The 25,891-nt window shown below is 37.5% G+C and overlaps 2 protein-coding genes across 26 annotated transcripts in view; one reads left to right on the top strand and one right to left on the bottom strand.

Moving 5' to 3' along the window:
- pde4dip (phosphodiesterase 4D interacting protein) overlaps nucleotides 1–15,756 on the top strand; it is a 59,795-nt gene extending 44,039 nt beyond the window's left edge. For 4 of the 19 annotated variants that reach the window (XM_052585933.1, XM_052585934.1, XM_052585923.1 and 1 more), the window contains 23 exons: nucleotides 379–548; nucleotides 653–788; nucleotides 867–1,026; nucleotides 1,363–1,479; nucleotides 1,614–2,046; nucleotides 2,670–2,905; nucleotides 2,981–3,035; nucleotides 7,402–7,643; nucleotides 7,741–7,887; nucleotides 8,053–8,259; nucleotides 9,177–9,446; nucleotides 9,547–9,678; nucleotides 9,794–9,919; nucleotides 10,160–10,349; nucleotides 10,478–10,599; nucleotides 10,796–10,924; nucleotides 11,037–11,129; nucleotides 11,239–11,420; nucleotides 12,266–12,397; nucleotides 12,563–12,701; nucleotides 12,778–12,824; nucleotides 13,749–13,839; nucleotides 14,199–15,756. In XM_052585933.1, the coding sequence (XP_052441893.1) occupies nucleotides 379–548; nucleotides 653–788; nucleotides 867–1,026; nucleotides 1,363–1,479; nucleotides 1,614–2,046; nucleotides 2,670–2,905; nucleotides 2,981–3,035; nucleotides 7,402–7,643; nucleotides 7,741–7,887; nucleotides 8,053–8,259; nucleotides 9,177–9,446; nucleotides 9,547–9,678; nucleotides 9,794–9,919; nucleotides 10,160–10,349; nucleotides 10,478–10,599; nucleotides 10,796–10,924; nucleotides 11,037–11,129; nucleotides 11,239–11,420; nucleotides 12,266–12,397; nucleotides 12,563–12,701; nucleotides 12,778–12,824; nucleotides 13,749–13,839; nucleotides 14,199–14,401 (3,759 nt within the window). In that variant the 3' untranslated portion in view covers nucleotides 14,402–15,756. The remainder of the gene's footprint in view (nucleotides 1–378; nucleotides 549–652; nucleotides 789–866; nucleotides 1,027–1,362; nucleotides 1,480–1,613; nucleotides 2,047–2,669; nucleotides 2,906–2,980; nucleotides 3,036–7,401; nucleotides 7,644–7,740; nucleotides 7,888–8,052; nucleotides 8,260–9,176; nucleotides 9,447–9,546; nucleotides 9,679–9,793; nucleotides 9,920–10,159; nucleotides 10,350–10,477; nucleotides 10,600–10,795; nucleotides 10,925–11,036; nucleotides 11,130–11,238; nucleotides 11,421–12,265; nucleotides 12,398–12,562; nucleotides 12,702–12,777; nucleotides 12,825–13,748; nucleotides 13,840–14,198) is intronic. The other 15 variants (XM_052585936.1, XM_052585940.1, XM_052585926.1 and 12 more) reach the window with 9 other exon arrangements.
- A 463-nt stretch (nucleotides 15,757–16,219) lies between these two features.
- Nucleotides 16,220–25,883, bottom strand: slc25a24 (solute carrier family 25 member 24). 7 transcript variants are annotated; one of them, XM_052585941.1, is made up of 11 exons: nucleotides 25,490–25,883; nucleotides 24,422–24,548; nucleotides 24,027–24,114; nucleotides 23,242–23,353; nucleotides 21,303–21,461; nucleotides 20,795–20,947; nucleotides 20,197–20,304; nucleotides 19,886–20,053; nucleotides 17,210–17,360; nucleotides 16,633–17,126; nucleotides 16,220–16,600 (listed from the first exon to the last, which is right to left on the bottom strand). In XM_052585941.1, the coding sequence occupies exons 1-10, from the start codon at nucleotides 25,670–25,672 to the stop codon at nucleotides 16,945–16,947; spliced, it is 1,431 nt and encodes a 476-aa protein (XP_052441901.1). In that variant the 5' UTR covers nucleotides 25,673–25,883; the 3' UTR covers nucleotides 16,220–16,600; nucleotides 16,633–16,944. The 7 variants fall into 7 exon arrangements, with proteins under 7 accessions (XP_052441901.1, XP_052441903.1, XP_052441905.1 ...); XM_052585943.1 differs by having other exon boundaries at nucleotides 16,220–16,596; XM_052585945.1 differs by having other exon boundaries at nucleotides 16,220–16,592.
- Nucleotides 25,884–25,891: the final 8 nt, after the last annotated feature.

Genomic DNA, 25,891 nt, shown 5'->3' with positions numbered 1-25,891 from the left:
TCAGTAAGTATTTTATTATTTCAGCCTAAACTTATTTCAGTTACATTTAGTTTCAATAACATTTCTTATTTATTTTTTGTTTTTCAGATTTTATTTTTTATGTTATTTTATTTCTCTGTAGTTTTAGTTGACAGTTTTAACAATAAACATCCATCTGAAGTTTACAATATCAAAATTCTAGGTAAAATCATTGTTTTCTAAAAGCATCATCGTGATTGTCAATAAACTACAACTCATTAAGAAGATGTAGCAAGTGCAGATCCTCGAAAAATATCTAAAAGTGGTTTTCTTTAAGACATCAGATGTAGGTTAATCCATATAAAAAGTATAATTTTATATGTTACAAAGTAGACTGTATACTTTATTTCCATTTTATAGAGCTGTGATCAGCACAGAGGTCTTAGGGGCTGCCAGGATGCAGTAGCTGAGGGTCCAGGGCTGGCGGAGGTCAAGCTTCTGGTGGAGCAGAAGAGGGCAGTCGAGAGAGAACTGATGGAGCTCAAGTCCCAGTTGGAAAAGGCTGGTTTTTCCTCTCTCTCTCAAATGAGGTAAAGTTATCAATATGCAACAAAGTTACAAAAGGCTATTTTTCAAATAAGAAATGTTAAAAGTGTGAAATTCTTATTTTTATGTGTGTGTACTCCAAAAACAGGAAAGCTTTCTTTACTCTATGCTCTCAAAATGAAGAGCTCAAGATTATGGTGACAGGAAGAAAGCCTCAGAGCGATGGACAGAGGAGCACTTCAGATAGGTGCGATGGACAGCTGGTGGATGAAGTTGGCACAGAGGTGAGTTTGCTTTACATGTGATAGTAAATAGCATCCATGGGTTTTTACTGCAAACCTTAAATCATGTTTGTGTTATAGCCTAATGAAAGGCAGGCGGTGTGTGACCAGACAGTGCGACTGAAGTCTGACCTTGAGCAGGTCCAGCAGGAGACCAAAGAGCTTCAAGAGAGACTCATGGTGTCCGAGGCCACAGTTCAAGCCCAGGCCGAACAGCTTAAAGACTACAGAGAACTCCTCAGTGAGTAAACACGTGATCTCCTCTATGAAACCACTGAAAGAAATACTTGTTTACAACTAACACATATAATACCACAAATCCAAATGTTACTTAAACTTAGATCTTTTTAAAATTGCAACAACTCTCTCTCTCTCTGTAACAAATGTATGTAAAATAAACAGAATTATCACAATAGTACATTCAGCTATATTTAGTTATTTCAGGAGAGGTTTTTAAAACAAAGACAGTTTTCAAATACATTTTGTTGTGTGTGTGTATGTGTATTAGCACTGACTCGCAAGCATGAATAAAAAGTTTCTGTTCCTAAAGCACCAATGTTTCTGGTCTTTCGTTTAGCGGAAACATCAGTACAGCAGGACAATAAGCAGGTCCAGGTGGACATCCAGGATCTGGGCTATGAGACGTGTGGCCGAAGTGAGAACGAGGCAGAGAGAGAAGACACCAGCAGCCCAGGTAATCTCATTTGGTGTTACCACCAGGTGGAGCTCATGTCTTAAAATTGTGGTGCCTAATTTAACTTTCTAAACACTGCATCAAAACATCACAACTTCTTGTAAATAACATTTGTGTGTCTTGCTCTGCTGCAGAGTTTGATGATCTGGAGCTGTGCACATCTCTTACATATCGTGATGGAGGCTCTCAGTGGTGGGCTGGGTCCAGCTCACTGAACTCTGGGAAGACTGAACATGACGTGACGTACCTGCAGCAGCTGGTAGAGGACCTGCGTGGTCAGCTCTCCCAGTCTCAGGCTCTGATCCGTAGCTTGCAGGCCCAAAAGTGTGCTCACACTCCAGTCAGCACTACTCGTAAGGTCAACTGGGGCTTGGATCACTCTGAGGCACAGAGCACAGCTGAGGAGGACGAAGGCTGGCAGTCGTCTGACGGCTTTGGGTCTCTTCCCCGCCAGCCAAAGCAAGACCGAGAGCTGCAGGAGCTCGTCTCTCGTGTGACATCACTGGAGGAGCAGCTCAGGAAGGGCAAAGGTCATGCAGAAGATGGCAAAGCTGTGAACTGGCCAGGGTGAGTACATTTATATTCTTGCAGGAAAACAGTACCATAAAAACCTTAATTAACCTTAATCAATCTATCTATCTATCTATCTATATATATATATATATATGTCTGTCTGTCTTTTTTTTTACTATATCTACATATCTCTGTCTCTCTTTTTCTTTACAGGAATTTTGCTTTTTTTTAAATGCATTCTAAGATTACAATTACATTAAATTTAATTTAAATAAATGCATGAGTAATAGCAATTCATCATGTTTAGTCAGTAATTAATTTAATATTGTTTATATGATGTTTATGTTTTATATATGTATATATTTGAAAGAATATGTTATATGAATATATATTAATATATTGGTATAAATATATGTTACTAATTAGTTAATTCTTTAAAAAAGGTTTTAAATATTACATTTAAATATTACAAATATTATCTTACAGATATTTAAAATACACTTAAATATATTGAAAATATACTACAGATTTCTCAAAGATCAGGAAAAATAATCTGTAAATGTAATGTGGTTAATTGTAATTAATTAACATTATTCATTCTATTATGTATTCAATAATGTATATTCACTGTAAGTAATACTGGTGAATAAATGCTATTTTCACCATTCTCCCTGCAGTAAGTTTGACACGCTGATCCAGGCTCAGGCCCGTGAACTGTCTCACCTGCGTCAGAGGATGCGGGAGGGCCGTGGAGTGTGCCACATTCTGACCCAGCACCTGGGAGACACCACCAAGACCTTCGAAGAGCTGCTGCGCTCCAATGACATCGATTACTACATGGGACAGAGCTTCAGAGACCAGCTCTCTCAGAGCATCTCACTCGCTCAGAGAGTCAGCACCAAAATCAGCGGCCGTGAGTGAAACATGCATACTTACCAACATACATCTCTCAAAAAACAATGCAGTTAATTACTTGATCACATTACAGGGGATCACTCTGAAGTCCCAGATGACAAATCAGGCCATGAGCTGCTCGCAATACGGTGAGTCACCTTGTCATTATATTACTTCAGAACTGAATCAGGTTCCCCTTTGCTGCCAGTTACCCACAACATCCAAAACATGTGATGAGTATAGCACATGGGCCATATTGATTTGTTGAGATCTGTTTAATATTGACAGACTGTACTGACACAAATTTCAACTCCTAATAAATCCTTAGCGTAGCATCTTTTCCTCAGTAAAATTGCTTGCTGTGCATTAAACGTATGTTTTGCATGTCCATAAAGCAGATCAGCTTGTAATGTCATGATTAGTTTTAGCAGTGAGTGTATTAGGTGGCACGACCATAGAGATTTCTGACATCCTATTGACTTGGACACCAGCTGTGATGAGTTTCCCATCCAGTAAGCATCATGGAAAAGTTCGCTTGGATGGATCAATGTGAGAGATTATTTCAGTAATGAGACATTGTGAAGTCAATGACTGGCATTTGCATCCTACATACTGTACATCCTCAGACTGCTCATGTGTTACATTGTGTTTCAGCATATTTTTGTTGTAACAGTGTAGTTCGACTCCATTATGCAATTTATAAGAATCAAATATGTGAGAATGGCATTTTTGCACTTTACTTTACACCTTTTTTACACAGACATTTGTTTTCAGTTGACTTTTTTTTCTGTTTCATAATATCCTCCCCTACACCACCCTCTGTAACTCATTCACTTCATTTCTGCCCTTTCATGAGCACTGAAGTGGACTTATTTGACTTTGCCTGCAGGCTTGGTTGAGCGATGCTATATGCTAATGCTAATGTGAACTGTCAGAAGCTTGCTACATAATGTCACCGCTGGTTCTAGGGCGTCTCTGGAATGTTTAGAACTCGTAGGACATTTCAGCGGAATTCATGTCCTCATTCCGTACCCCCTCAGAATGGCTACAGGAGATGACCCTTGTTTTTCTTTCCCTTACGTCATGATGCATTGTGTTGAGCGGTAGTCAGTGGGTGAGCATGCATGAGCTGGAAGGATCAGCGCTGTTTGGATAATACTTATTTTATATATTGAATGGAAAGGTGTAGAGATGGTGTTTCTAATATTTGTTTTTGTCTGACGATACTTTAAATCATCCAAAACTGAGATGGATTGGTTTGCTGGATGTGTTTGTTGAACCAAAAAAAAGTTTTCTTTATGGTTCTTATCCCTGCTATACCAAAACATAAATATTTTCCAAGGGACCAATTTAACCTGTATGATGCATTGCATTCGATCTTTTATCTTCCTAATGGTTTTAATTGCAGTTTAAAACCTTCTTCGCTGATATGGTAGTGCACGTCACGTCCTCGCCTCTTATTTCCATCGTAGCGTAATGGAAGCTCACAGCCAGAAATGGATGATTTCCAGTGTGTAATCTCTTTGTGGAAATGTCTCTGTTTGTCTCTAATACTGCAGCCCTTAATGAGGTGAAAGAGAGCGAAAGGGTGCACAGATGGCCAACCAGATGCACGACTGGACTTAACCGTATTTTGTTGCCAGTCAGCTCATTTAGCTGGGGTTTGTAATTGAGAGAAAACAGAGGGGGATTTGCATTGGTTTGATGTCCTAAGTGTTTTATGTGTGTTTTCGTGTCCTCTTGTGAACATTTGCCCTGGGACAGAGCTGTGTCACATGGTTGGTAGCTGTGCTGTGAACACCCGGCTCTGGATTGGGTGTTGACTCCAGCGGTAATCAGGTTAAGTTATTAAAACCTCATGAGTGAAATAGGTCAGAGACAGCTAAAGCTGACAGAGAAAGAAAGAGCGATCAAGATGAGAAGATGGTGGAAGGAGAAGACCACATGCGAGGCCATGTGAAAGAAGAGCATGACTAAATGCCAGAAGAGAAGGGACGACAGAAGAATATTGATATTAACCTGCCTATAGAAATGGATTTTCTGTTCGGTTTTCCTTTTGGATGGTTACAGATACGGCTGAATGGAGAAATACGAAGCCACTTTTACCATGAGCAACAATAAGGACATGTTCTGTTTTGTTTTGTGATGATTTACAAGATAAGTTGATTTAGATGTCCTACTATTATAAGGATATAATAGTTTGGATATGCTTTATGTTTGTTTAATGGAACACAGATGTGTCTCTTTTGACTGAAGCACCCTGTTTATGCACAGAGGAACACATCAGCCCAACGGCAAGGACCACACACACACACACGCGCACTTCACCATGAGGGTTTGTTGTGTTTGAGAGCTCATGGGGAAGGACGTTACGTTTCAGGAAGACACTCTGATGACCCTTTTCCTCCTTTGGGAATAAATAGAAAAGCACAGAGGAACTGGTTTCTGAGAAGGACTTACTGAACATTCAACCCTAGTGGCTTTTGTTTCTTTGAAATCAGGACTTGAGGAATTTTTAAGTTGAATTTGTGAATATTAGTTCCGCAAGGATGTGTTTGATCTGTTGTCGAGCAAGGACTTGAAAAGGAAGAGAAGTTTGGAAAGTCCAGACCATGCTGGATGTTAAAACAGCTGGTATTTCTGCATTTGTGGATGTATTAAAACTCTCCGTTGAGGTTGGGAATAAACAGATCTGTCTCTCAGCACTTGGGATTTGTAATCTCGGGATTTGCGTTGCTCGTCATCCAACTGCCTGCTGGAGATTCCCAACTCCTCCCCCATCACTACTCGCAATCTGGGCAAACCCCCCAGCCTTCATCACACGAATGATCACAACCCAGTTATCACGGAGACCCAGTTGACAGGCGCTACATCGGCTGCCGGTCCTTCAGCCCCTGACCTGCTCCTCTGTGTTTCCCAGCCAGCCGAGTGTTTGGAAGGTCAGGATGAAGTGGCTGTGATCACGTCTCAAAGGAGCATAAGGACTCAGGCAGGTCGGGGGGCCATGGCTCCGCTATGGAGGTCCATGCTGTCCAAAAGCAGCCCCCTGTATCGCGACTCCCTCTTTTCCTTCTCTCTGTGGGAATGGCAGGTGCAGAAGAGAGAGTTGGTCATTCTCAAGAAGCAGACAGAAAGGGAGAAAAGAATGCTGCACAGACAGATGGAGAAGTAAGAGCTTTGGGGTGTTTTATGTAGGTGAAAGAAAATCCTAAAACTTAACTATTTAAAGCAATATTTGTGTTTTTCTACAGTTTAAGATTTCCTTAAAGAATACAGTAAAATCAGTTACACTGAAAATATTGGTTCAATTTAAAACAATTGTTTTCCATTTTAAAATACGTAAAAATGTAATTTATTGCTGTGATGGCAAAGCTAAATTTTCAGCTGCCATAATTACAGTCTTCAGTATCACATGATCCTTTTTAAAATCTTTCTAAAATGCTGATTTGGTGCTTAAAAAACATTTGTTATAATTATCTAAGTTTAATGTTCACATATATGTGCTGTTTAATAATTTTATTACAATTTGGTATTTTTTTGGATTCCTTGATGAATAAAAAGTTCAAATGAACTTTGAATTATAAATGTCTTACACATTTGATAACGCATCCTTGCTGAGCAAAAAATGTCTTCCCAAAAAAAAAAAAAAAAAATCTGTGCATTTTACATGAGGTGCTCTATTATGTATAGTGTAGGTGAATATGTAGTGTGTTTTAAAATCAGTCTCATGATATTCACAATCAGGATGTTAGAAGACAGGTGTCTTTGTTGGTTGGTTCTGGTCATGTTCAATTTTGGTGCATATGGCTGTGTGTAAATGTAACTGGAGAATGAGCACGTGAGAGAGGTGGCACACACTGGTAGGATGCTACTGTGTGCGTGTGTGTACGTGTGTGTGTGTTTTGGGACTGACGGAACAAAAACAGGTCCTAATTATTCCAGCTTGGAATGAATTGTTGGTACAAAATTAGCCTAATGCCCAGCATGCAGGACACACCTGGCACATGGCAAACAAAATATGGTGACAATTTGCATGTACAACATGCTTAATTTGTATCCACATAAGCATAATAAACCCAAAACTCACTTTTATCAGACCCTGACATTTGCATGTATTAGTTTTGCAGTTTTGACCTACAGAAAAGGAGAAGCGTGGCCCAGTTGCTTCATCACATGTATGGCACATTAACAAAAGTAATCATAAGTGGTAAATTGCAGGAGACTTTACTACTGTTTTGAATTAATTCTGAAAAGTGAGAATTTTGGTTATATTCTGACAACATAATTACAGATATCCTGTGTTTGCAGACTGTGCTCATTGTTTGTTTTAGTAATAACCAGAGTAACTAGCCATGACTACATAAAGCAACAGGATGTTTTGTTGATCACTTGGTTTATATTTCTGCTGCTGTGTAGCCCTGTCCACTGTGTAAACGGATTGGTCCAAAGCCACTGCTCCTCTAAACTATACTGTACATTAAACAGTTGCTAAATGTCATTTTTGTCTGTTCTCAGGCTAAGTAAGGAGCTACAACAGAAAGACAAGCTAATTGAGTCACTACGCTCCAAACTTGACCAGCAGCAACGATCGGATACGCCGACTAGCAGTCATGCCCTTTCTGTGGCCACCGACCAATCAGACAGGACCTCTTTTGTATCAGATGACCACGGCTCAACCAATGAGGATCTAGAGCTGTGCTCCGAACTAGATGCTCCCAGCGAATATGGCCAAGAGGAGGCAGCGAGAAGTGTCACAGGTTTTTGACTATTAACATCAAATTTCAATATTTTATCACGTCCTCTTCAGGTTAGTTTCTCATCCACCTTTTTTATTGTCTGCCTGCTTTGTTTTAGACTCACGTGATCATAGAGGCTCAGCCTCATTACATCCATCCAATCCACCATCTATCACTTCATCACACAGCCACCAGTCCTCCTCCAACACCTGTCCCAGCATGCACTGCACACCACATAGGCCAATGGAAACCCAGGCACAGACAGGTAGGAAGAGTGAGGGGTACCAAATCGCACATGCCCTTTTTAGTATCTCTCATAACAATGTTATTTTATCTATATATGCCCTGACCAGCTTATAGCCTGCTTCTAGGCATACAAAGTCTCACTCATTGAAGTACCTGTAGCTGTTTCTCTATGTTTTCCCATCAGGCCTCTCTACTGTACCTCTGTCCAGCTCCATTTCTTTCTCCACTTCACTGCACTGTCCACAAATGTCTTCTCCACCTTTGTTTGATCCTCAAACTCCACCCTTGAGAACCCGTCACCCTTATGGTGGGGGATTTTCACTGGCAGAGGTTCACCAAGAGCTTCAAATGCTCCAGAGACAGCTTGGGAACAGTGAGCCTGCATCTGAGTGTGTGTGGCACAGAATGATTCATACTAATTGTGACAATGAATCAGTATTGGCAAGATTTGAACCTTAACTGGAATAATGCTTTTGCTAAACAGAAATCAGAGAATGATAAAAAAAAAAAAAAAAAAAGAAATTAACACAAACTTTTTGTCAAACAAACCTAAGAAGTCATTGATGCAATATGCAGTTGTTGAAAGTTGAATCACTAATATGCATGCTTAAATCATTTAGTCTGTACTTTCCCAGTAAAAATATTTAAACATCCTTTATACAAGATTGAACTGAAGAGATGATTTACTAATGAAAAAAGATAGCATGCAAAATGTTATTAGTTGCACGTAAATTTTCATACATTGTGTGGTAGCTTCGCTCACATTTTCATCTTCATCATGCTACTCATTTTTTTAACCTGCTTTTTTAAAAATAAATTAACTTACATTCTGCAAGAATGCATTAAATTGATCAAAAGTGACAGTAATTTTTACAAGATTTAATAAATCCTGTTCTTTTTAACTTTCTATTCAACAAATTCAACAACATTATCAATGTTGAAAGCAGTTTAAAAATGTTATGAAAACCGTTAGACATTTTTCACAAAATTATTAAACTGTTTTCAACATTCATAACAATCAGAAATGTTTCTTGACCAAATTAGCATATTAAAATCATTCCTGAAGGATCATGTGACGGAGTAATGGCTGCTGAAAATTCAGCTCTACTATCACAGGAATAAATAACATTCTAAAAAAAAAGAATAGAAAGCCATTATTTTAAATTGAAATACTATTTTACAATATTAGTGTTTTACTGTACTTTCTGATTAAATAAATGCAGTCTTGGTGAGCCCCAAATGCTTTTACCGGTAATGTATATATATTTTTTACATTGTCTCCAATAATGTTTTCTTATCCCGGTACAGGCTACCATGGTCCTCAGATCAAACCCCTTCCTGCGTTTCCACTGGGCTCCCATACTCAGCCTGACCATAGCAGCTTACACCCCCTATCCCATCATGCCTTCGAACAGTCACCTTTCAGCAGCCAGCACACCAGTCCCGCTATGAAATCAGGGGCAAGCCTTCTGGAAAGTAGTGCAATGTGGGATATGATGTATGGCCCAAGACCTTTAAGACCAGGCACGTATGGAGACATTTCCTCTGGTTCCTCTGGATATCAGTCAGGCCATACAGGTTAAATCTCAGAGTCAATTATAATGTTAAAATATTGTTGCCATATAATGTTTTGTAAAACTTATACTGTGTGTTTTTTTTTTTTTATTCAATGCTTTAGGCACAGATTTAATGGAAGAACACTTAAGAGAGATCCGCACTCTGAGACGGCGTCTAGAAGACTCTATCCAGACCAATGACCGTCTGAGACAACAGCTGGAGGAGAGACTGGCCTCCTCTGGGCGAAACGGAGGTCAGAGATTCACACAATCAAATTAACCCAATCAGTGTGTTTATGTTGTAATACTTGTGCATGTTCTAGCTTGTCTGTTTCAAATGTACGTATATTTTCTCCTACCTTTCACTAGCAGGGGGAGCGCCCACTAACATCTATATCCAAGGCCTTGATTCTGTCACTCAACTGTCCAATGAGATTCGAGTACTGAAAGAGGAAAATCATGCCTTGCAAACCCAACTCCAGCAGGCCAGGACAGGTAGAATTTTAGTCCTGCTATGTTCATAAGTAATGCTATCAGTAGTACTACAACAACTTCAGGTGCATTAGAAATAAATAATTAAGCGTATTTTCTTGTCAGCGTTGACAATGGAATAGTCATATACAGTATTCATTCTATATAGGCATTCATCTTGGAAATTGCAAAAAAATATATATATTATTAAACATTTTCAGTTATATTTAAGGTGTTGTTTTATTGTGTCTGTTTCACATGCAGACGCCAGTAAAGAGATGGAGCAGCTGAGAAAGGCGGTGCTGTCTGGGTGTGGCCAGTTGAAGCAGGCGGAGCTAGAGGCGGACCAGTGGGCGGTTCAGTGCAGACAGCTGCAGTCTCAGGTTAGAGAGCAGGCTCAGGCAGTACTCCAGCTCAAACAAGACAAACAGAACAGTCTGGACAACAGCACCAGGTACAGTGTCAGACTACAATACCCCTTTGTATCCTCTCGAAAATGTATTAGTAGTTTTGAGATTTGGCTCTTGACAAAAATGTGTCAGACTGCATTGAATAATATTGGTGTGTATCGTCTGTGAACAGGCTACAGCATGAAGTGAATGTTCTCCAGCAGCAGCTGAGTGAGTGTCAATGTCTAGTGCACACTCTGCAGTGTGAACTACACGTGTATCAGAGAGTCTGTGGCACTACTGAGAGCAACACAGGTAAGAAACAATTGCACCTGTCTGAAACTCAATCAAAGCCATCAAATATTGCTCATTTTGCCTTACAAACTAAATAAATATTTTAAAATAACTGAAATTTTTTTTAGATTAAACAATTACAGCTCAAGTCTTGAGCAACCAGCTTTGGATTGTATAAGCAGAGTATTACACTGTCTTGTGCCCTCTACTGCTGCAGGCTCAGGATCGAGGTTGACCTTTGACCTACGAGAGCGAGAGTCTAACATACATTTGTTGGAGCAGCAGCTGAGAGAGAGGCTGGACCGGTGTATGCCCAGTCCCTCAGCCAGGAAACAGCTCTTCCACGGTGAGACAACTAATTATAATAATCAATCATGACTTCAATTTGCACGTTTGTGGATGAATTGTGACATATTTATAAATATTTTAATTGACCCTGGTCTCACTGTCTGCTGTAGACCAATCACATTCTCCTCCTGTTCGAGATACAGGGTTCTCCAGCCCTGCTTCACCAGCTGTGGAAACAGATGAGCCAAAGTCTTCTGCTAGTGGTAAGAGTTTTATATTAAACACTTATGATGCTTTATAAAAGAGATACAATTCACTCAAATAAGGGCAAGATACAGTGAACCGATTAATCAATGCGTCTCTTCTGATTAGACTCATCTAGGTCTGGTGCTGAGGTCCCTGATGGCTCCTTCGCCTGCAAGACTGGGCGTCATATGATTGGTCACGTGGATGACTTCAGTGCCCTGCAGCAGCAGCTACTGGAAGGGAAGACTGTCATCCGCAGGATAGAAGCAGCCCTGCAGTCCAGCACAGAAGCACCTAACCTACCAGAGGTCAGAATATAGATCTGAATTAAGATGAAAGGCTGGTGCAATAATGAGTGGAGAGATAATTCAGAGATATATATTTCTTTAGCAGGAATGTCAAATGATAAAAAATGTAATTAAATTAATTGCAGGGTATGATGATTAATTTATTAAAATAATCAAATTAATTGCATTTATCAGGGGAAAAGCTGATTATTAAAAATTATTAAAAATGAAAATAAATATTTTTAAAATAAAAACAGTTAAACTAAAACACTCACTAAAAAAGTGAAATATTCTATTTAAAAATTAACCAGCATCACTGAACCAGGAAGATGTAAATAAATGTATAAAGTATTGAAAAATCCTCAATATTTTAAATATATTTTAATTCAAAGGGTAGGGGAATCAGTTGTATATACCACTATTTTCTGAGAAAAACCCTTAAATTACGATTGTATTGCAGAAGATGAGTCAAACTAAATAGTCACAAAAAGTGTTTTTTGAAATCAGTATATAGTTTTATTTCCAAATAATTAAACATAAACACATAACAATTTTCGAATGTAGATTTGTGGTATTGTTTTAACTGTTAATTTATGTACTTGTTATGGCCATGAATGGCTGTGATTTTTTTCTTATAAAAAAACACATTAGAGACTGAATATAAAAAATATTTTGTGCCTTAATAAACTAAGTGAATATTTTATTTTATTTCATTTTCATTTAAACGTGTGTGATCATTTTTAATCTAATAAATGCACTTACTACATTTAATGTAATGGTTTCCTGAAATTAAAAACTCAATTAACTTGCTAAAATGTTTGAATATTCCAAATGAATTGTCATTCACACGTGGTCTCTCTCTACAGGGTTATATGAGGAACTTGCACACCAGCACTAACACACTGAAGCAGATTCTGGAGGAGACAAGCTCTCTCTTAAAAATGTTCTGGAGGGCGGCTCTGCCCAGCACTGAGACCTCAGCCCAGCAGCTCAAAAAGGTTAAAGGGGAGACCCACTTTTGTGCTCCTGAGACATAATTTTGCATGCACCTATTAGAGAAATTTGTGGTGACATTGACAGTTTTCAGTAGCGCCCATTTACATAATGTTGAATGTTGGATGTTTTTGTAATCCTAAAGGTTTCTTATAAATGTGTTTGTGTAGGAGCAGCATTTGAGAAAAGAGGTTGTCGAACTGAGGCGTAAGTTGTCAGAACAACAGCAGCTCCTCAGGGACACGATGGAGAACCTAAGGACCTCCAGTCGCACTAAAGACAGCATGGAGCAATTCATTGTCAATCAATGTGAGTTAATCTCCCCTCTATTCTCTGTGTTGATGTTTATTGTTCTTCTCTTCACTGTATTTTAATTTATTTCTAGTGTCAAGAACACGAGATGTGTTGAAACAAGCTCGCTCAAATCTAGAGGTGAGTCTTTTCTATCATTCAAACTTGCATTTCTTTTACAATCTCGGGCATGTTTTTATTTGTAAAACAAGTTTCCTCTGTTACACACTCAAATATGTGTAGCCCAGATTAGTGTTGGGCGATACACTCCATAGTTATATCTGAGATCACGATACACAGGCTAAAAGCAGCCTTATGTTAGTGTAATCTATTAACTACACATTATACTATATTTTTTTCAGTCAAGTAGCATATGGATGTCATGTCGCAAAATGTTTTTAATATGACTGAATTTATTTTTAACATGATCGCAATTGAATAAAAACTATTGTAAGTTACTAATTATAATGCTTACATTTCCTTCAGCTACAGAAAACGAGCAAAGAACATTTACATTATCATAGATCATCATCACTATAGTGCATTATAAAAAACACTTGTTATAATCAGTGAAGCTATCTCTTAAACTCACTTCGCACGTACATCGACACTTGTTGTTTATGATGAGAGAGTTTGCGAGATAGCAGAATTCAGTCAGCGATCATGCACACTCATCAGCAAAACTCTGGTGTTTGAGCGATGACTCGTCTGAATGCCTCTGATTGGCTATTCCATTCATGAGCTCAACAGAATCATGTGGGATTGGTTATAATGTGCAATGCTGTAAAACGTGTTAAAAACAATACAATGGGACAAATAAGCCCTAAAATTAATTAGATAAAAATACTAGCCTAATAATAATAATCGACTTTATAGATATCAACCATATGCAATAACTCTTAATTATCGTCGATACATAATACTATAGTCTATCAGCACAACCCAAGCCCAGATGGCTTTTCAGTGTCTCTGGATGGTTTTTAGCTGAATAGACAGTCTCTGGTTCTTTCTCATCGGGTTGTTTTCCTTCTCCTGTGTATTTCTATGTCTTCTGAGTTATTCCAGAAGAATGAACTCAAGATTGCCTGTCTAGGCTGCACCCCTCTCCCTTCATCCTTCTATTCGGTCCCATCCACTCCTTCCTGGTCTGATAGAGGTACAGCGCTCTGGGTATACGTGTGTGATAGTGTGTATGTGTTTGCAACACATGCATGCCCTAATCTCACATAACCAGACAGCTGACCATCAGCATGATGTGTCGTGCACCTAAACTGAGGAGAATCCAGTCAAGTCAGATGGGAATTGATCATGTCATTCCGCTCTTTTCATTTTGAGACTAGTCAGACAGACCTGACATTAACGTAGTCATCACACTGTATGCTGGAGTGAAACTACAGAAGCAGCTTTTGTTTATTTGTTTATGCATAATCTTAAAAAAGAAAAAAAAATGTCCTCTAATGGCACAGTTCAGTATTAGTGATTATACTTTTTTTTTATCTGACACTCTTTGTTCAGGTGAGGTCTCAGGAGCCGCCCTCCAACATTCCTCCTCTCTTGGTTGGAATTTCGTGACCCCTCACACTCAGGATCAGCAGGAACCAATGGCAGCCTTGTGGCCCGCACAGGGGAGTGACAGACAGCGCCTCCTACAGGTGTCCCGCAGAACAGACTCTAGACTGAGTGCTGCTATCAGTCACTCAGTTAGAACTATCAGTTAGCTTTAATAAACTACATAAAAACCACCAAAAGCTCTCAAAGTTGCATTTGACTAGATTAGTATTATTGATGTTTGGACTAGCAATAATGTCTTCGACCAAAGAAACATCATATTGGTTTGCGTTTAGTGTCAGGGTTTATATTGAACCAGCAACACAGTTAGCGTGCAATGATACTGTGCTACCAGCCTAGTGCTAGACCTGCTACACTGTAAATGAAAGTCACCCCAGGGACGAGCTGAAGAACGGTGCAATATTCAATCAGCCTGCTACTGAAGTCTTGAAATTGGAATATCCCAATAAAGGAGATGTTTGTTTGTTTTGTGTTATTGCCAAAGTTTGAGTCTGTTGCTTTAAATGAACTAACCCTCTGCTGTGTTTTGTCCTATTAAACCTAATGTACATTTAAAATAAATAATAATTAGTTTTCTTCCTTTTATTGTTTAATGTTTATTTAGATTTTTTTTTCATTTGTTTATGTTTTTGATGTATACTTCTCCTGTACTGGAGAGTATTTTTGTTTTTATTACTTTTTGGTTTTTGGTCCAAAAAATGGCAGATGAAAATCTGTTTTATATTTCTATTTGCTGCATCAGCTCTTAATGGACTATCTTTATTTTGTTTGATTGTTTGTTTTGTTTTTCTTTTCATCTATTTTCTTTTGTTATTTGTTTTTTTTGTTTTGTTTCACTTTTTTCATTTACTTTGTTACTTGGTATGTGTTTTGTTTTGTTTTTATTTTCTTGTTTTGTTCTTTTTTTTAATAGGTTAAGTTAACGAGTTAGATAACTTATTTTGTCAGATATTGCAGACAATTTAGCTAATTGTAGATTGTGAGAGACATTACGCTACACATGCATAGCTTTATTGTTCTAACCGTGTGTGTTTCAAAGCCTGTTGCTCTTGCATGAACCACATGAATTACGCTGTCATTTGCATTATTTCAGTATTCCACAATAGTGCAAGAAGTCCTGGGGTTACTGCTGTATATGTGTAATGATCTGGTGCCATTTTGTTTGCTCTGTATATTATGTATTATCTGTTTGAGACACCTGTTTGCTGCTGTCATTAGGTCAGGCATGCACATGTTATGATGACATAAGAGAGCCATGGGTCAATTCAAGTCAACCTTGCACTCAGTGTTCTATGACAATCAAATAATTCTCAGAGAGGTTTGTAATTTTGGAATTTCATTGGTTTAAAATATTGGTAGCAATGCAATTTGATTTTAATTTCCCTTTGTAAACAATGTTAATTGAGTTATGGTTGTTAATAGTGGGTAATGCATGCATATTTCAGGGAAAGGTGATGAGGAAACTCAAAACAAAAAGGGACAATTTAATAAAAAGGGAATCGTACAGGTCTCTTTGTGTATTTTTTGTCTGTATTTCTTGATTATATTAACAATATTTATGTCTTAATTGAACAAAAATCTAAAATAATTTTTCATCTCTTCATACAAATGTCCTAATTGTTGTGTTTAATAATGTGTTTTTACACCAGCAGATGGCACAATACAGTTACTCCTAGGTTACACCAAGTATTAAGTCTTTAATAAGTGTCCCATGATCCTTCAGAAAATCAGTCTAATATGCTGATTTGAGCGCTCAAGAAACATTTCCTTTTATCAATGTTGAAAAAAAAAGATACTTTTTCATGATTGTTTGATGAATAGAAAATTCAACAGAACAGCATACTTGAAACAGAAGTCATTTGTAAAATGATGTCTTTACCGTAACTTTGGTTCGATTTAATGCATTCTTGCTTAAAAAAAAAGTATTAATTTCTTTAAAATATGTGCAATGAGACATCAGAACACACTTTATTAAAATACAGCCTTTAATATAAACAAGAGTTTCTAAAATAAGCAAACATTGGGGCATAAAGGCAACACAAAAATGTAAATTGTAATTCCAATGTATAGTACAGGAACCCACACAGAGATCAATCAAATAATATAAGGCACATTTAGCTCTTTATGTCATAATGTGGGTTCCCATTTTGCAATGTTTCTCTGTTCATTGTTTTACTGTGTGTATTTAGTGGTTTTTCACAGGACAAATACAAACAGTACTGATTGCAGCATGTAAAGACTTGACTATGACCCATCGTAAAAAAACAACACTATATATTTAGGTACAGTTTATGTAAAAAGGCAGATTTCCATGATCTGTCTGACTATCTATCTATCTATCTACCTACCTACCTACCTACCTACCTACCTACCTACCTACCTATCTATCTATCTATCTATCTATCTATCTATCTATCTATCTATCTATCTATCAGTAAAACAGAGACTGAATGTAAAACATTCTAGTGCACTGGCTCACAATGGGACGAATGTAAAATATTTTAGAAATTAATTAAATGACATATAAAGGTACAATTCTATATCAGTGTAAACATGAATTAGGTTGGGCCCCAACCTCAATAGAAGATACCGTCATTGTGATATTTTAAATACTTTGGTTACTCAACAAACATTTTGTCCCATCATGGAGGGTGTTCTCAAAGAAAGGAGGTTAAAACATGCAAGACATTGGTCATTTTGAGATGCCTAGTCCAGACCTCATGTACTCATACACCACATAGCTGATACTGACAGCCGGAATCACTTTCATGAAGTTGGGCAGGATCCCACGGTAAAGCCCAAAGAAGCCCTCCTTCTGCATGATCTTCTTCACTAACTTGGACATGGACACCTGCTCCGATCCCTCCATTGATGCTGGAGACAATAAAAGGAAAATGTCAGGCAAATCACAGAGCTAAATTGACAAATCCTGTGCATTTTCTGGTCTGAATATTTACCCTGGGCCTGCATGCGTGTGCGGACCAAAGCGAGAGGGTAACTAGCCAACTGGCCACATGTGCTAGAAATGGTCCCACAGCCGAGAAGAACCAGCACCCCTGGGTTAGCAGTGTCTTTAGCATACTTAGACAACCAGGCGTTCTTCAGGGTCTGTTTGAGAAAAATAGTAAATGTTTCATTTACAAAAAAAAAGGATGTTATCTTATAAGTAAATAGCATAGACAAATCAGTCCCATATTGCAGAATTAGAAATTTGAAAAAGGCCTTTTAAGGTAATAGCACACTAGTTTTAGCATCACTAGTTTCTTTTTCTTGTTTTAATTCAGTGTATAGACACAATCAGCAAGAGACCAGTGTGAATTTAGTCATTTTTATATATTACTATAGTATTTACTCATTTTTTGAATCTGATTTTATCTTAATATTTTCAGTTATCATTTTACTTTTAGTAATTTTGACATTTTTTAGGTATTTAGCTTTAGATTTACTTTAATTTCAATTTAATTTTAGTCATTTTAGCAGTCATTTGAGTACTTCAACCTAAACATGTTTTATTTCAGTTAGTTGCCAAAGCAACATTTCTATTTTTCATATAAACTTAAGTGTTTTTCTTTTACTTTTTCACCTAATATTTAAATTTTATTAAACATCAGCATTATTTCATTTAATGAAAACAATTTTTCAGTTTTAGTTTTTTAGTTAACAGACAGACCACCCATCAATAAGGGAAACAATTGTAAGGATTACCTATATTATTAATACCCAATGTTTAAAAAATTCAGTTAAAGGTTTTTCTCACTTTTGACCAGTTGAAGCAAAAAATGTATATTTGTTAAAATATCTTAAGTGAAGTGAAGTGACATTCAGCCAAGTATGGTGACCCATACTCAGAATTTGTGCTCTGCATTTAACCCATCCGAAATGCACACACACAGAGCAGTGAACACACACACACACACACTGTGAGCACACACCCGGAGCAGTGGGCAGCCATTTATGCTGCGGCGCCCGGGGAGCAGTTGGGGGTTCGATGCCTTGCTCAAGGGCACCTAAGTCGTGGTATTGAAGGTGGAGAGAGAACTGTACATGCACTCCCCCCACCCACAATTCCGTCCGGCCCGAGACTAGAACCCACAACCCTTTGATTGGGAGTCCAACCCTCTAACCATTAGGCCACGACTTCCCACTAATGAAAAGTATATTCTAATTGCATTCCAATTTTCTTAAAAAAGGGCCAAATCATTTAGAAATGTATATTACACACAAATAGGCAAACATCTGCTGCATTTTAAGTAGGTTGAAAACCTAAAAACTTGGGGGGAAAATGCCCAGTAACCTAGTCTGAAAATATGAACTTGATATGATATTTAGAAACAGATATGCAGTCTGACAATATAAACTTAAATAACAGTGGGGCTCGAAAGTTTGGGCACCCTTTGCAGAATCTGTGAAAATGCGAGTAATTTTCAAAAAATAAGAGAGATCATATTAAATGCATGTTATATTTTATTTAGTACTGTCCTGAGTAAGATATTGTACATAAAATATATTAACATTTAGTCCACAAAGACAAAAAAAATGCTGAAATTATTAAAATAACCCCACTCATAAGTTTGGGAACCCTTGGTTCTTAGTACTGTGTGTGGTCACCTGATGATCCTCGACTGTCTTTCTGTTTTGTGATGGTTGTGCATGAGTCCCTTGTTTGTTCTGAACAGTTAAACTGAGCAGCGTTCTTCGGAAAAATCTTTAAGGTCCTGCAGATTCTTCAGTTTTCCAGCAATTTTGCATATTTGAACCCTTTCCAGCAGTGACTTTATGAATTTGAGATAAATCTTTTCACACTAAGGACAACTGAGGCACTCCAACACAACTATTTAAAAAAATTCAAACATTCACTGATGCTCCAGAAGGAAACAATATGCATTAAGAGCTGGGGGGTGAAAACTTTTCAACACGATGAAGATGGCCAAATTTGTCTTATTTTGTTCGAAATGTAATTTTTTTCCATTTAGTTCTGCCCTTCGTAAGCAACAGAAGATACTTGTATGTTTCCCGGTACATAAATTAAGTACAATTTAACTTGATCTTCAAATTCCAAAAGTTTTCACCCCCCAGCTCTTAATGCATCTTGTTTCCTTCTGGAGCATCAGTGAATGTTTGAATCTTTTTAAATAGTTGTGTTTGAGTCCCTCAAATATCCTTAGTCTGAAAAAATGCATCTCAAAAATCATAAAGTCACTGCTGGAAAGGGTTCAAATATGCAAAGATGCTGGAAAACTGAAGAATCTGCAGGACCTTAAAGATTTTTCTGTAGGACGCTGCTCAGTTTAACTGTTCAGAACAAACAAGGGACTCATGCACAACCATCACAAAACAGAAAGACAGTCTTGGATCATCAGGTAACAGCACACATTATTAAGAACCAAGGGTTCCCAAACTTTTGAGTAGGGTTATTTTAATAATTTCAGCTATTTTTTTGTCATGTGGACTAAATGTTAATATCTTTTATGTACAATATCTTACTCAGGACAGTACTAAATAAAAAATAACATGCATTTAGTATGATCTCTCTTATTTTTTTTAAAATTACTCATATTTTCACAGATTCTGCAAGGGGTGCCCAAACTTTCGAGCCCCACTGTATTTCACAGCATTCCAGAGTTTGTACTCACCTCATACACTGCTAAATCTATTCCAGCATATGGAATAATTCCCAGGATATTGGGTACATAGCCTTTATAAAAGGCCTTCACTCCCTCCTTCTTCAGAATCTTCTTGGCACAGTCAAACATCCCAGAATACTGGCCAGTCTTCCTCAGAGTAAGTCTGGTCTTCATTACCTACAATTAGAAATATTACTATCATAATCATTTACCTTCAAATGTGCACCATGTGTCACTATTGCCACTGAGGGCTACAGTTAAAGAACTGTCTTTAAAGAACATCTATAGAATATTCCATCTTCATGGATCTAATTTCTCACCTCCATGGGGTAGATGGCTGTTTGAGCGGTCGCACCAGCCAGAGAGCCAGCCATGAACCGCTCATGTGACCGGATTTTCCCACCATCTTTGGTCAGCAATTTCTTATACTGTTAAAGCACAACCCAAAACACATTATGCATGTAAAACATATCCGGGCAAAACTGAAATAGGGTTAATCTTTTTATTAGGTAAAGGAAATGCGATCTACTCTATTGCAATCATCCTCTTTCCTCCACACCGGATTGCCAGTCCAGGGTTTTGTGAATGGCTGCAGTTAAAATAGCTCTCATTGACATGCTGTCACATGGGAATTTGGCCTTTGTAAATCACAGCCGTGTCGTTATTCAGTAAAACAGTTCCATAATCTACAAATTAATATCGAGACACTGACATTTCACCCAATATGATCAGTTGTTTTGCTTCACCAGGAAAAATAATAGCTCAAAGATAAAAAGGGAGATCGTTGCAAAGAAAAATGCAAAAGTGGAAGTGGTTTTCACTGTTTGTGGGTTTCTTGGTAACGTGGTTTTCTCAGTCTCATATTGAGACTAGATATGTAAGAACAAAGCTGGAAATATTCTTTCTCTATTTTCTCACCTGCTCATATGCCATGAATTTGATTGCAGTTTCTGGGGCGATTTTTATGACGTTGACTCCATTACCCCGCCACAGAGAGGCCACGCCCCCTTCTTTAATCATCTGCTTAAACCCGCCCACCAGACTGATTTTGTTGGTTTTTGAGGAATGAACCTAAAAAAAGAATAGATTTACTGTCATTGTTCCATTCAAGTAGATATAAATATTGTAATATGTATCAGCCAATTTAAATTTCAATAAGTCATAAATTACTGAAGCAATCAGTTTTTTTATCAGTCAAATAATTTTCTTCATCAGTATTTTGTCTTGTTTTCCAATAAACTACACTAATTTTTTTTAAAACAAGATGCATTTCCATTAACTACAGAAAATACTTTTTTATTATCACTTCACACAATTTTAGTCTAAAGTAAATGCATCTTGTTTAAAGGATGAGTGCATATTTTACAACAAAAAAACATTAGATAAGGAAAAGTACTTTAAAGTATAAATGTGTATTTAACTGCACCTGCATGAAGACTTTCATTCTGTCCAAGGGGGCGGTGCCTGTCCGAGAGATCGCCCCTGCCACGCCCCCAGCAGCAAGCTGCCTCCACCAGATGCCTGTGGTCTTTTCCTCCTCAGTGAACTCATCTGGAATAGTTAGACTGTCACCTATATCCAACACCTAGCACACAACAGAGGTGAAGTTAGTTACTAACCAACTTATTAAACCACACTGATCCATACATAATGTCAAATATATTTCAGATTTGCAGAGATCTTCAAAATGAGAAAAAAAGTTATTTGTCTTAGTGTTGGATTGAAATATGAAAATAATATCCTGTTAACATTTTGTGACTGTCCATATAATATGCAAAGAATATGATAAGGCAAATATCAGGGATGAAATGAAAGCTGCAGAAGTAGAATGTACAGTGCCCTCGTTGCTGGCTTAGCTGTGACCTTTAACCTTTCACACAGCACAGTTACTGACTCCCTGAAGTTTTATCATTCGCAAGGGACAATTAATTACAACCTTGCCCCTAATCCAAGTTGGTGTGATCTAATGGCATCAGTGCCATCATCTTATGTAACATATCAGTACTGCATCAAAGACTTACAAGGGTGACATTCATTTTAATAAAAATAGGGACAGTGCACTCAAAAATGAATATTCTGTCATCATCTACTTGCCCTTATTTCGTTCCAAATCTCTAAGACTTTATTTCTTCCACAAAAGAAGATATTTTAAGGAATGTAGGTTACCAAACAGTTTTGGTTCCCATTGACTTCCACTGTATTTTTAGTCCACATGATGAAAGTCATTGGTAATTTTGTCATAAAATTTTGGAACAACACAAGGGTAAGTAAATAAACCATGTATTTACATACAGACTTTTTGTAAACTATGCCATTTTTTATATGAAATGAAGCAGTTTAGAAATAAAAATACCTCAATTTCTACCATGAAACAATTTCACATTGTCACTTTATACATTACATTGGGGCTACAGCTCAGTGGGCCAAAAATGCTTTGGCCTCTATGAAATAATTTGGTTCAGAGGACCTACCATATCTACATCCATCACATATACAGCCTCTTCATCCTCAAAATCAATGATGAGCCATTCTCTCTTGTGCTCCTGCAGCAAAGCCATGCTGATACTCTGCTGCCAGCCCGTCTGACACCAGCCGTGGACGCTGACAACTGCAATGAAGACCTACTGCTCCACCTGCTCGCTTCACAATATTACAGTCCTGATTCACTTCTTCATCTCTACCCAACCTCGCTGCGCTTCCACCAGTGCAGCAGTCAGATGACAAACACATCCAGGGCTAATCCCAATACAGGACAGTCTTAAATTAGCTTCGCTGCAATTGGCTGAGATGACTCGAGCTAAACCTGACTGCTCAAAAATCAGAAAATCAATCAGTGACTTTGTGATTTTTATTTTAAGTCAAAAATGTTTAAGTCAAACGGAAAAAGATTTAGATAAAAAAAAAATGGACAACCAAAAACACTGTATTATTACAGGGCTTTGGTTTATGTTAGAGGTAATCAGTAGGATTTATAATGAATTTTATTTTAAACAATGTAAGTCTATAGAATGTCCTTATTAATATAGCTACATTTGAGAGATGCTAAGTTGTCTTGCAATTTGTGTCACTCACTTTCACTTTACTTTTGACACGTAATCAAGAGACTCCTTAACCTTGCCGGTCTCAGCACTTTTCCAATGATTCCCCAATCCTTCCCACTGACCGAGGGATATAAATGGCTGGCCAAGCTGATTACAGGGCTACTGAACTGTGTGCCTGGCTAGACAACTCCACGGGCGTCTGACCGGGCCGATGATATGTGATCGTTTGACCACACTCTATCTAGTGATCTTCATAACTGATACCTGATTCAAATCAGATGGTAATGTATGCAAAATGTGATATAATGTTTGTGTGGAACTTACAGTTGAGTGTTTCCAGTAGCGTATGATTTCCTGAAGGTCATCTGCTGGGTTGAAGAGGAAATGCTCTCTCCATTCATTCCAATCCACAGACATGGTTCCATCCACATCAATACTGGAGAACAAAGGGTCAAATTAGAGAAGACATGTGAACCTGGATTATAATGTCCTATGTGCCTCTGAACCACAAAACCTGTCATAAGTAGCATGGGTATATTTGTAACATCAGCTAACAATACATTGTATTGGACAAAATTAATATATATATTTTTTTTTTTTACAATATTATATATTTTTTACAATATTAAGTAAAGATCATGTTCCATGAAGATATTTTGTAAATTTCCTACCGTAAATATATCAAAACTTCCTTTTTGATTAGTAAGTGATCAGTAAGTGATAAAGTTATCCTAAAGCCTAATGAGTATATCATATATAATCATTTTCTTCATGATAACTATAGAAATCTTAAGAAACCTTGCCCTCTGCAATACTTTATCAGTGGACTATTTAGATTAAGCATGAGTATTTCACAAGCAAAAACTATGCACAAGCATGCTGTGCACTTTACTAATCACTGACAAAACAAATGTGTTGCAGAGTTATACATAAATGTTCTATTCCATTTATAAGTAAACGCTATCACACTATTTTGCAAAGTGAGTGTAATCTTTATTATCCAGTGAGTTAGGCTGCTTTGCTATAAATGAAATTAAGTCTAACTCAATAGACATTTCATTCAATTTTTCATTCATTTCCTTCTAGTTGTGAGCAGGTCTTTGGAGTACCTGTTGAGGATCTTCTCCGCATCTCGATCTGTCAAGTTTATGCCTATGTCTTTAAGTGACTGCTGGATTTCTTTGGCATCAATGCAACCTGCATATGCAATTAATGTTGTTATTTATTGTATTATTTTATGATCAACAAAAGCAGAATGTGCAATGAATTTACATTACAGGATGTAAGACTTAAGGTCAAATTTATTTATATAGCACCTTTTACAATATACACAGTTCAAAGGCAGCTTTACAGAATGTTATATTGTTGTCTACAATGCCTTGATGCTATAACACAGAGTGGTTTTAGGGTACAAATTATCCTATGCATTTAATAGTTAAAATTGATTAGTAAAAAGCAACAACAACAACAACAAAAAAAATAACACCGTATACTTTAATCTTACCGTCCTGATTTTTGTCCAGACTCTTGAAGGTCAGTTTGAGTTTTTTCTCGTGTTCTTTCAGATACTTTGAAAACTCCTCAAAGTCCAGCCCTTCATCCTTATCAGTGTCTCCAGAGGCAACAATTTTCTGTAAGAGAGGAAAAAAACAGTCCATGAGATTCCTGGAAAATTTGCATCACTGAGTACTAGATCCTAAATATAATGTAAACATTAATATTTTGCACATAATACAGATTCTCTGGAAACAATGACATCTCAACATTATAGTAGTTTTTTTTAAAACCTTTAGCCCTAATTTTCAAATTCAAACAGAGAAACCCAGCTCAGTTTGTTCTGACATCAATGTAAACTTTAAAAACACTGCCACCCTGTGTTGTCATTTAGATGCAATCATAGACTTCTTCACACTTCAGTGCAATGCAGAAATTCAGGTTAACACAAATCAAATGAGCAATTTGATGAGCAAATTTCTCTTCAAAATCAATATGGACAAAACTATTAAAAATTATAATGTATCTATGTGACCTGATGAGTTTGCTGGCATACTCTTTGTCTTTGAACTTTGATACAGTGAGTCTCAAGGTGGGGTTATATCTCCTGTCTCAGGGCTAAGGAATGTCAAAGGATAATGGAACATAGGTTTAATATGAGCATGAGCAGTACAGGAGTGTCTTTACCCACCCTTCTACTCTAAGTGCACTTCCATGCAAAAGACAGGAAATGGCATTACCTGTATATGACTGGAAAAACCCTTTCTGAAATGACAGCTGAGATTTTAGGGCAATGTTGATAATTTGGTGACTATTTCTATGTGCAATGAAAAGCATGACTATATTTACTCCTAAGTTAAATAGCATCAAATATTATTAGAGGAGGAAGAAGAGGAGGTTGTGGGCTGGCACTAAATGCATAATTTCCCATCATATATTGCATGCGAACAATATAGGAACCCGACAGCCTGTTAAAGTGGTTTATTGGTTTATGCGGTTTATACTGCAGCAAAACCCAAGATCTATAACATAAGTGAGTCAACAACAGAAATGCAGTGAGCCGGTGAACTGGAATTACCTGCGCTTCTCCTTTGCCCATAGAGAAGCCCATAGCAGCCAGGCCCGTCTTGAGCTCAGAAACATCCACTTTCCCATCTTTGTTAACATCCAGCTTCTCAAACAACTCCGCGAAACTTTTCGTGTTGTCCTCTTCAATGCAATGCGATTCGGTGAACACGAATTTCCTTATAAGCTGATACATAATAAAGGGCGATGTATACCGTATTTATATGTTTACTGCACGGGACCCGAAGATTGCAGGCAAACTGCGGAAGAAGAACAGCTGGAGAAAACGATAAAACAGACCTTCCCTTATTGCCCCACTGAGTTAAACTACTATAGTAGTCATACTTTTATTGCCACTATCGCTTGAAAGAGGAGGGACTAGGGTATTTGCCCGAGGTGCCTTCTCGTTTTAGAA

Source organism: Carassius gibelio, chromosome B20 (assembly GCF_023724105.1).
Source record: "Carassius gibelio isolate Cgi1373 ecotype wild population from Czech Republic chromosome B20, carGib1.2-hapl.c, whole genome shotgun sequence".
NCBI lineage: Eukaryota > Metazoa > Chordata > Actinopteri > Cypriniformes > Cyprinidae > Carassius > Carassius gibelio.
This window is presented reverse-complemented; position numbering and strand designations above follow the sequence as displayed.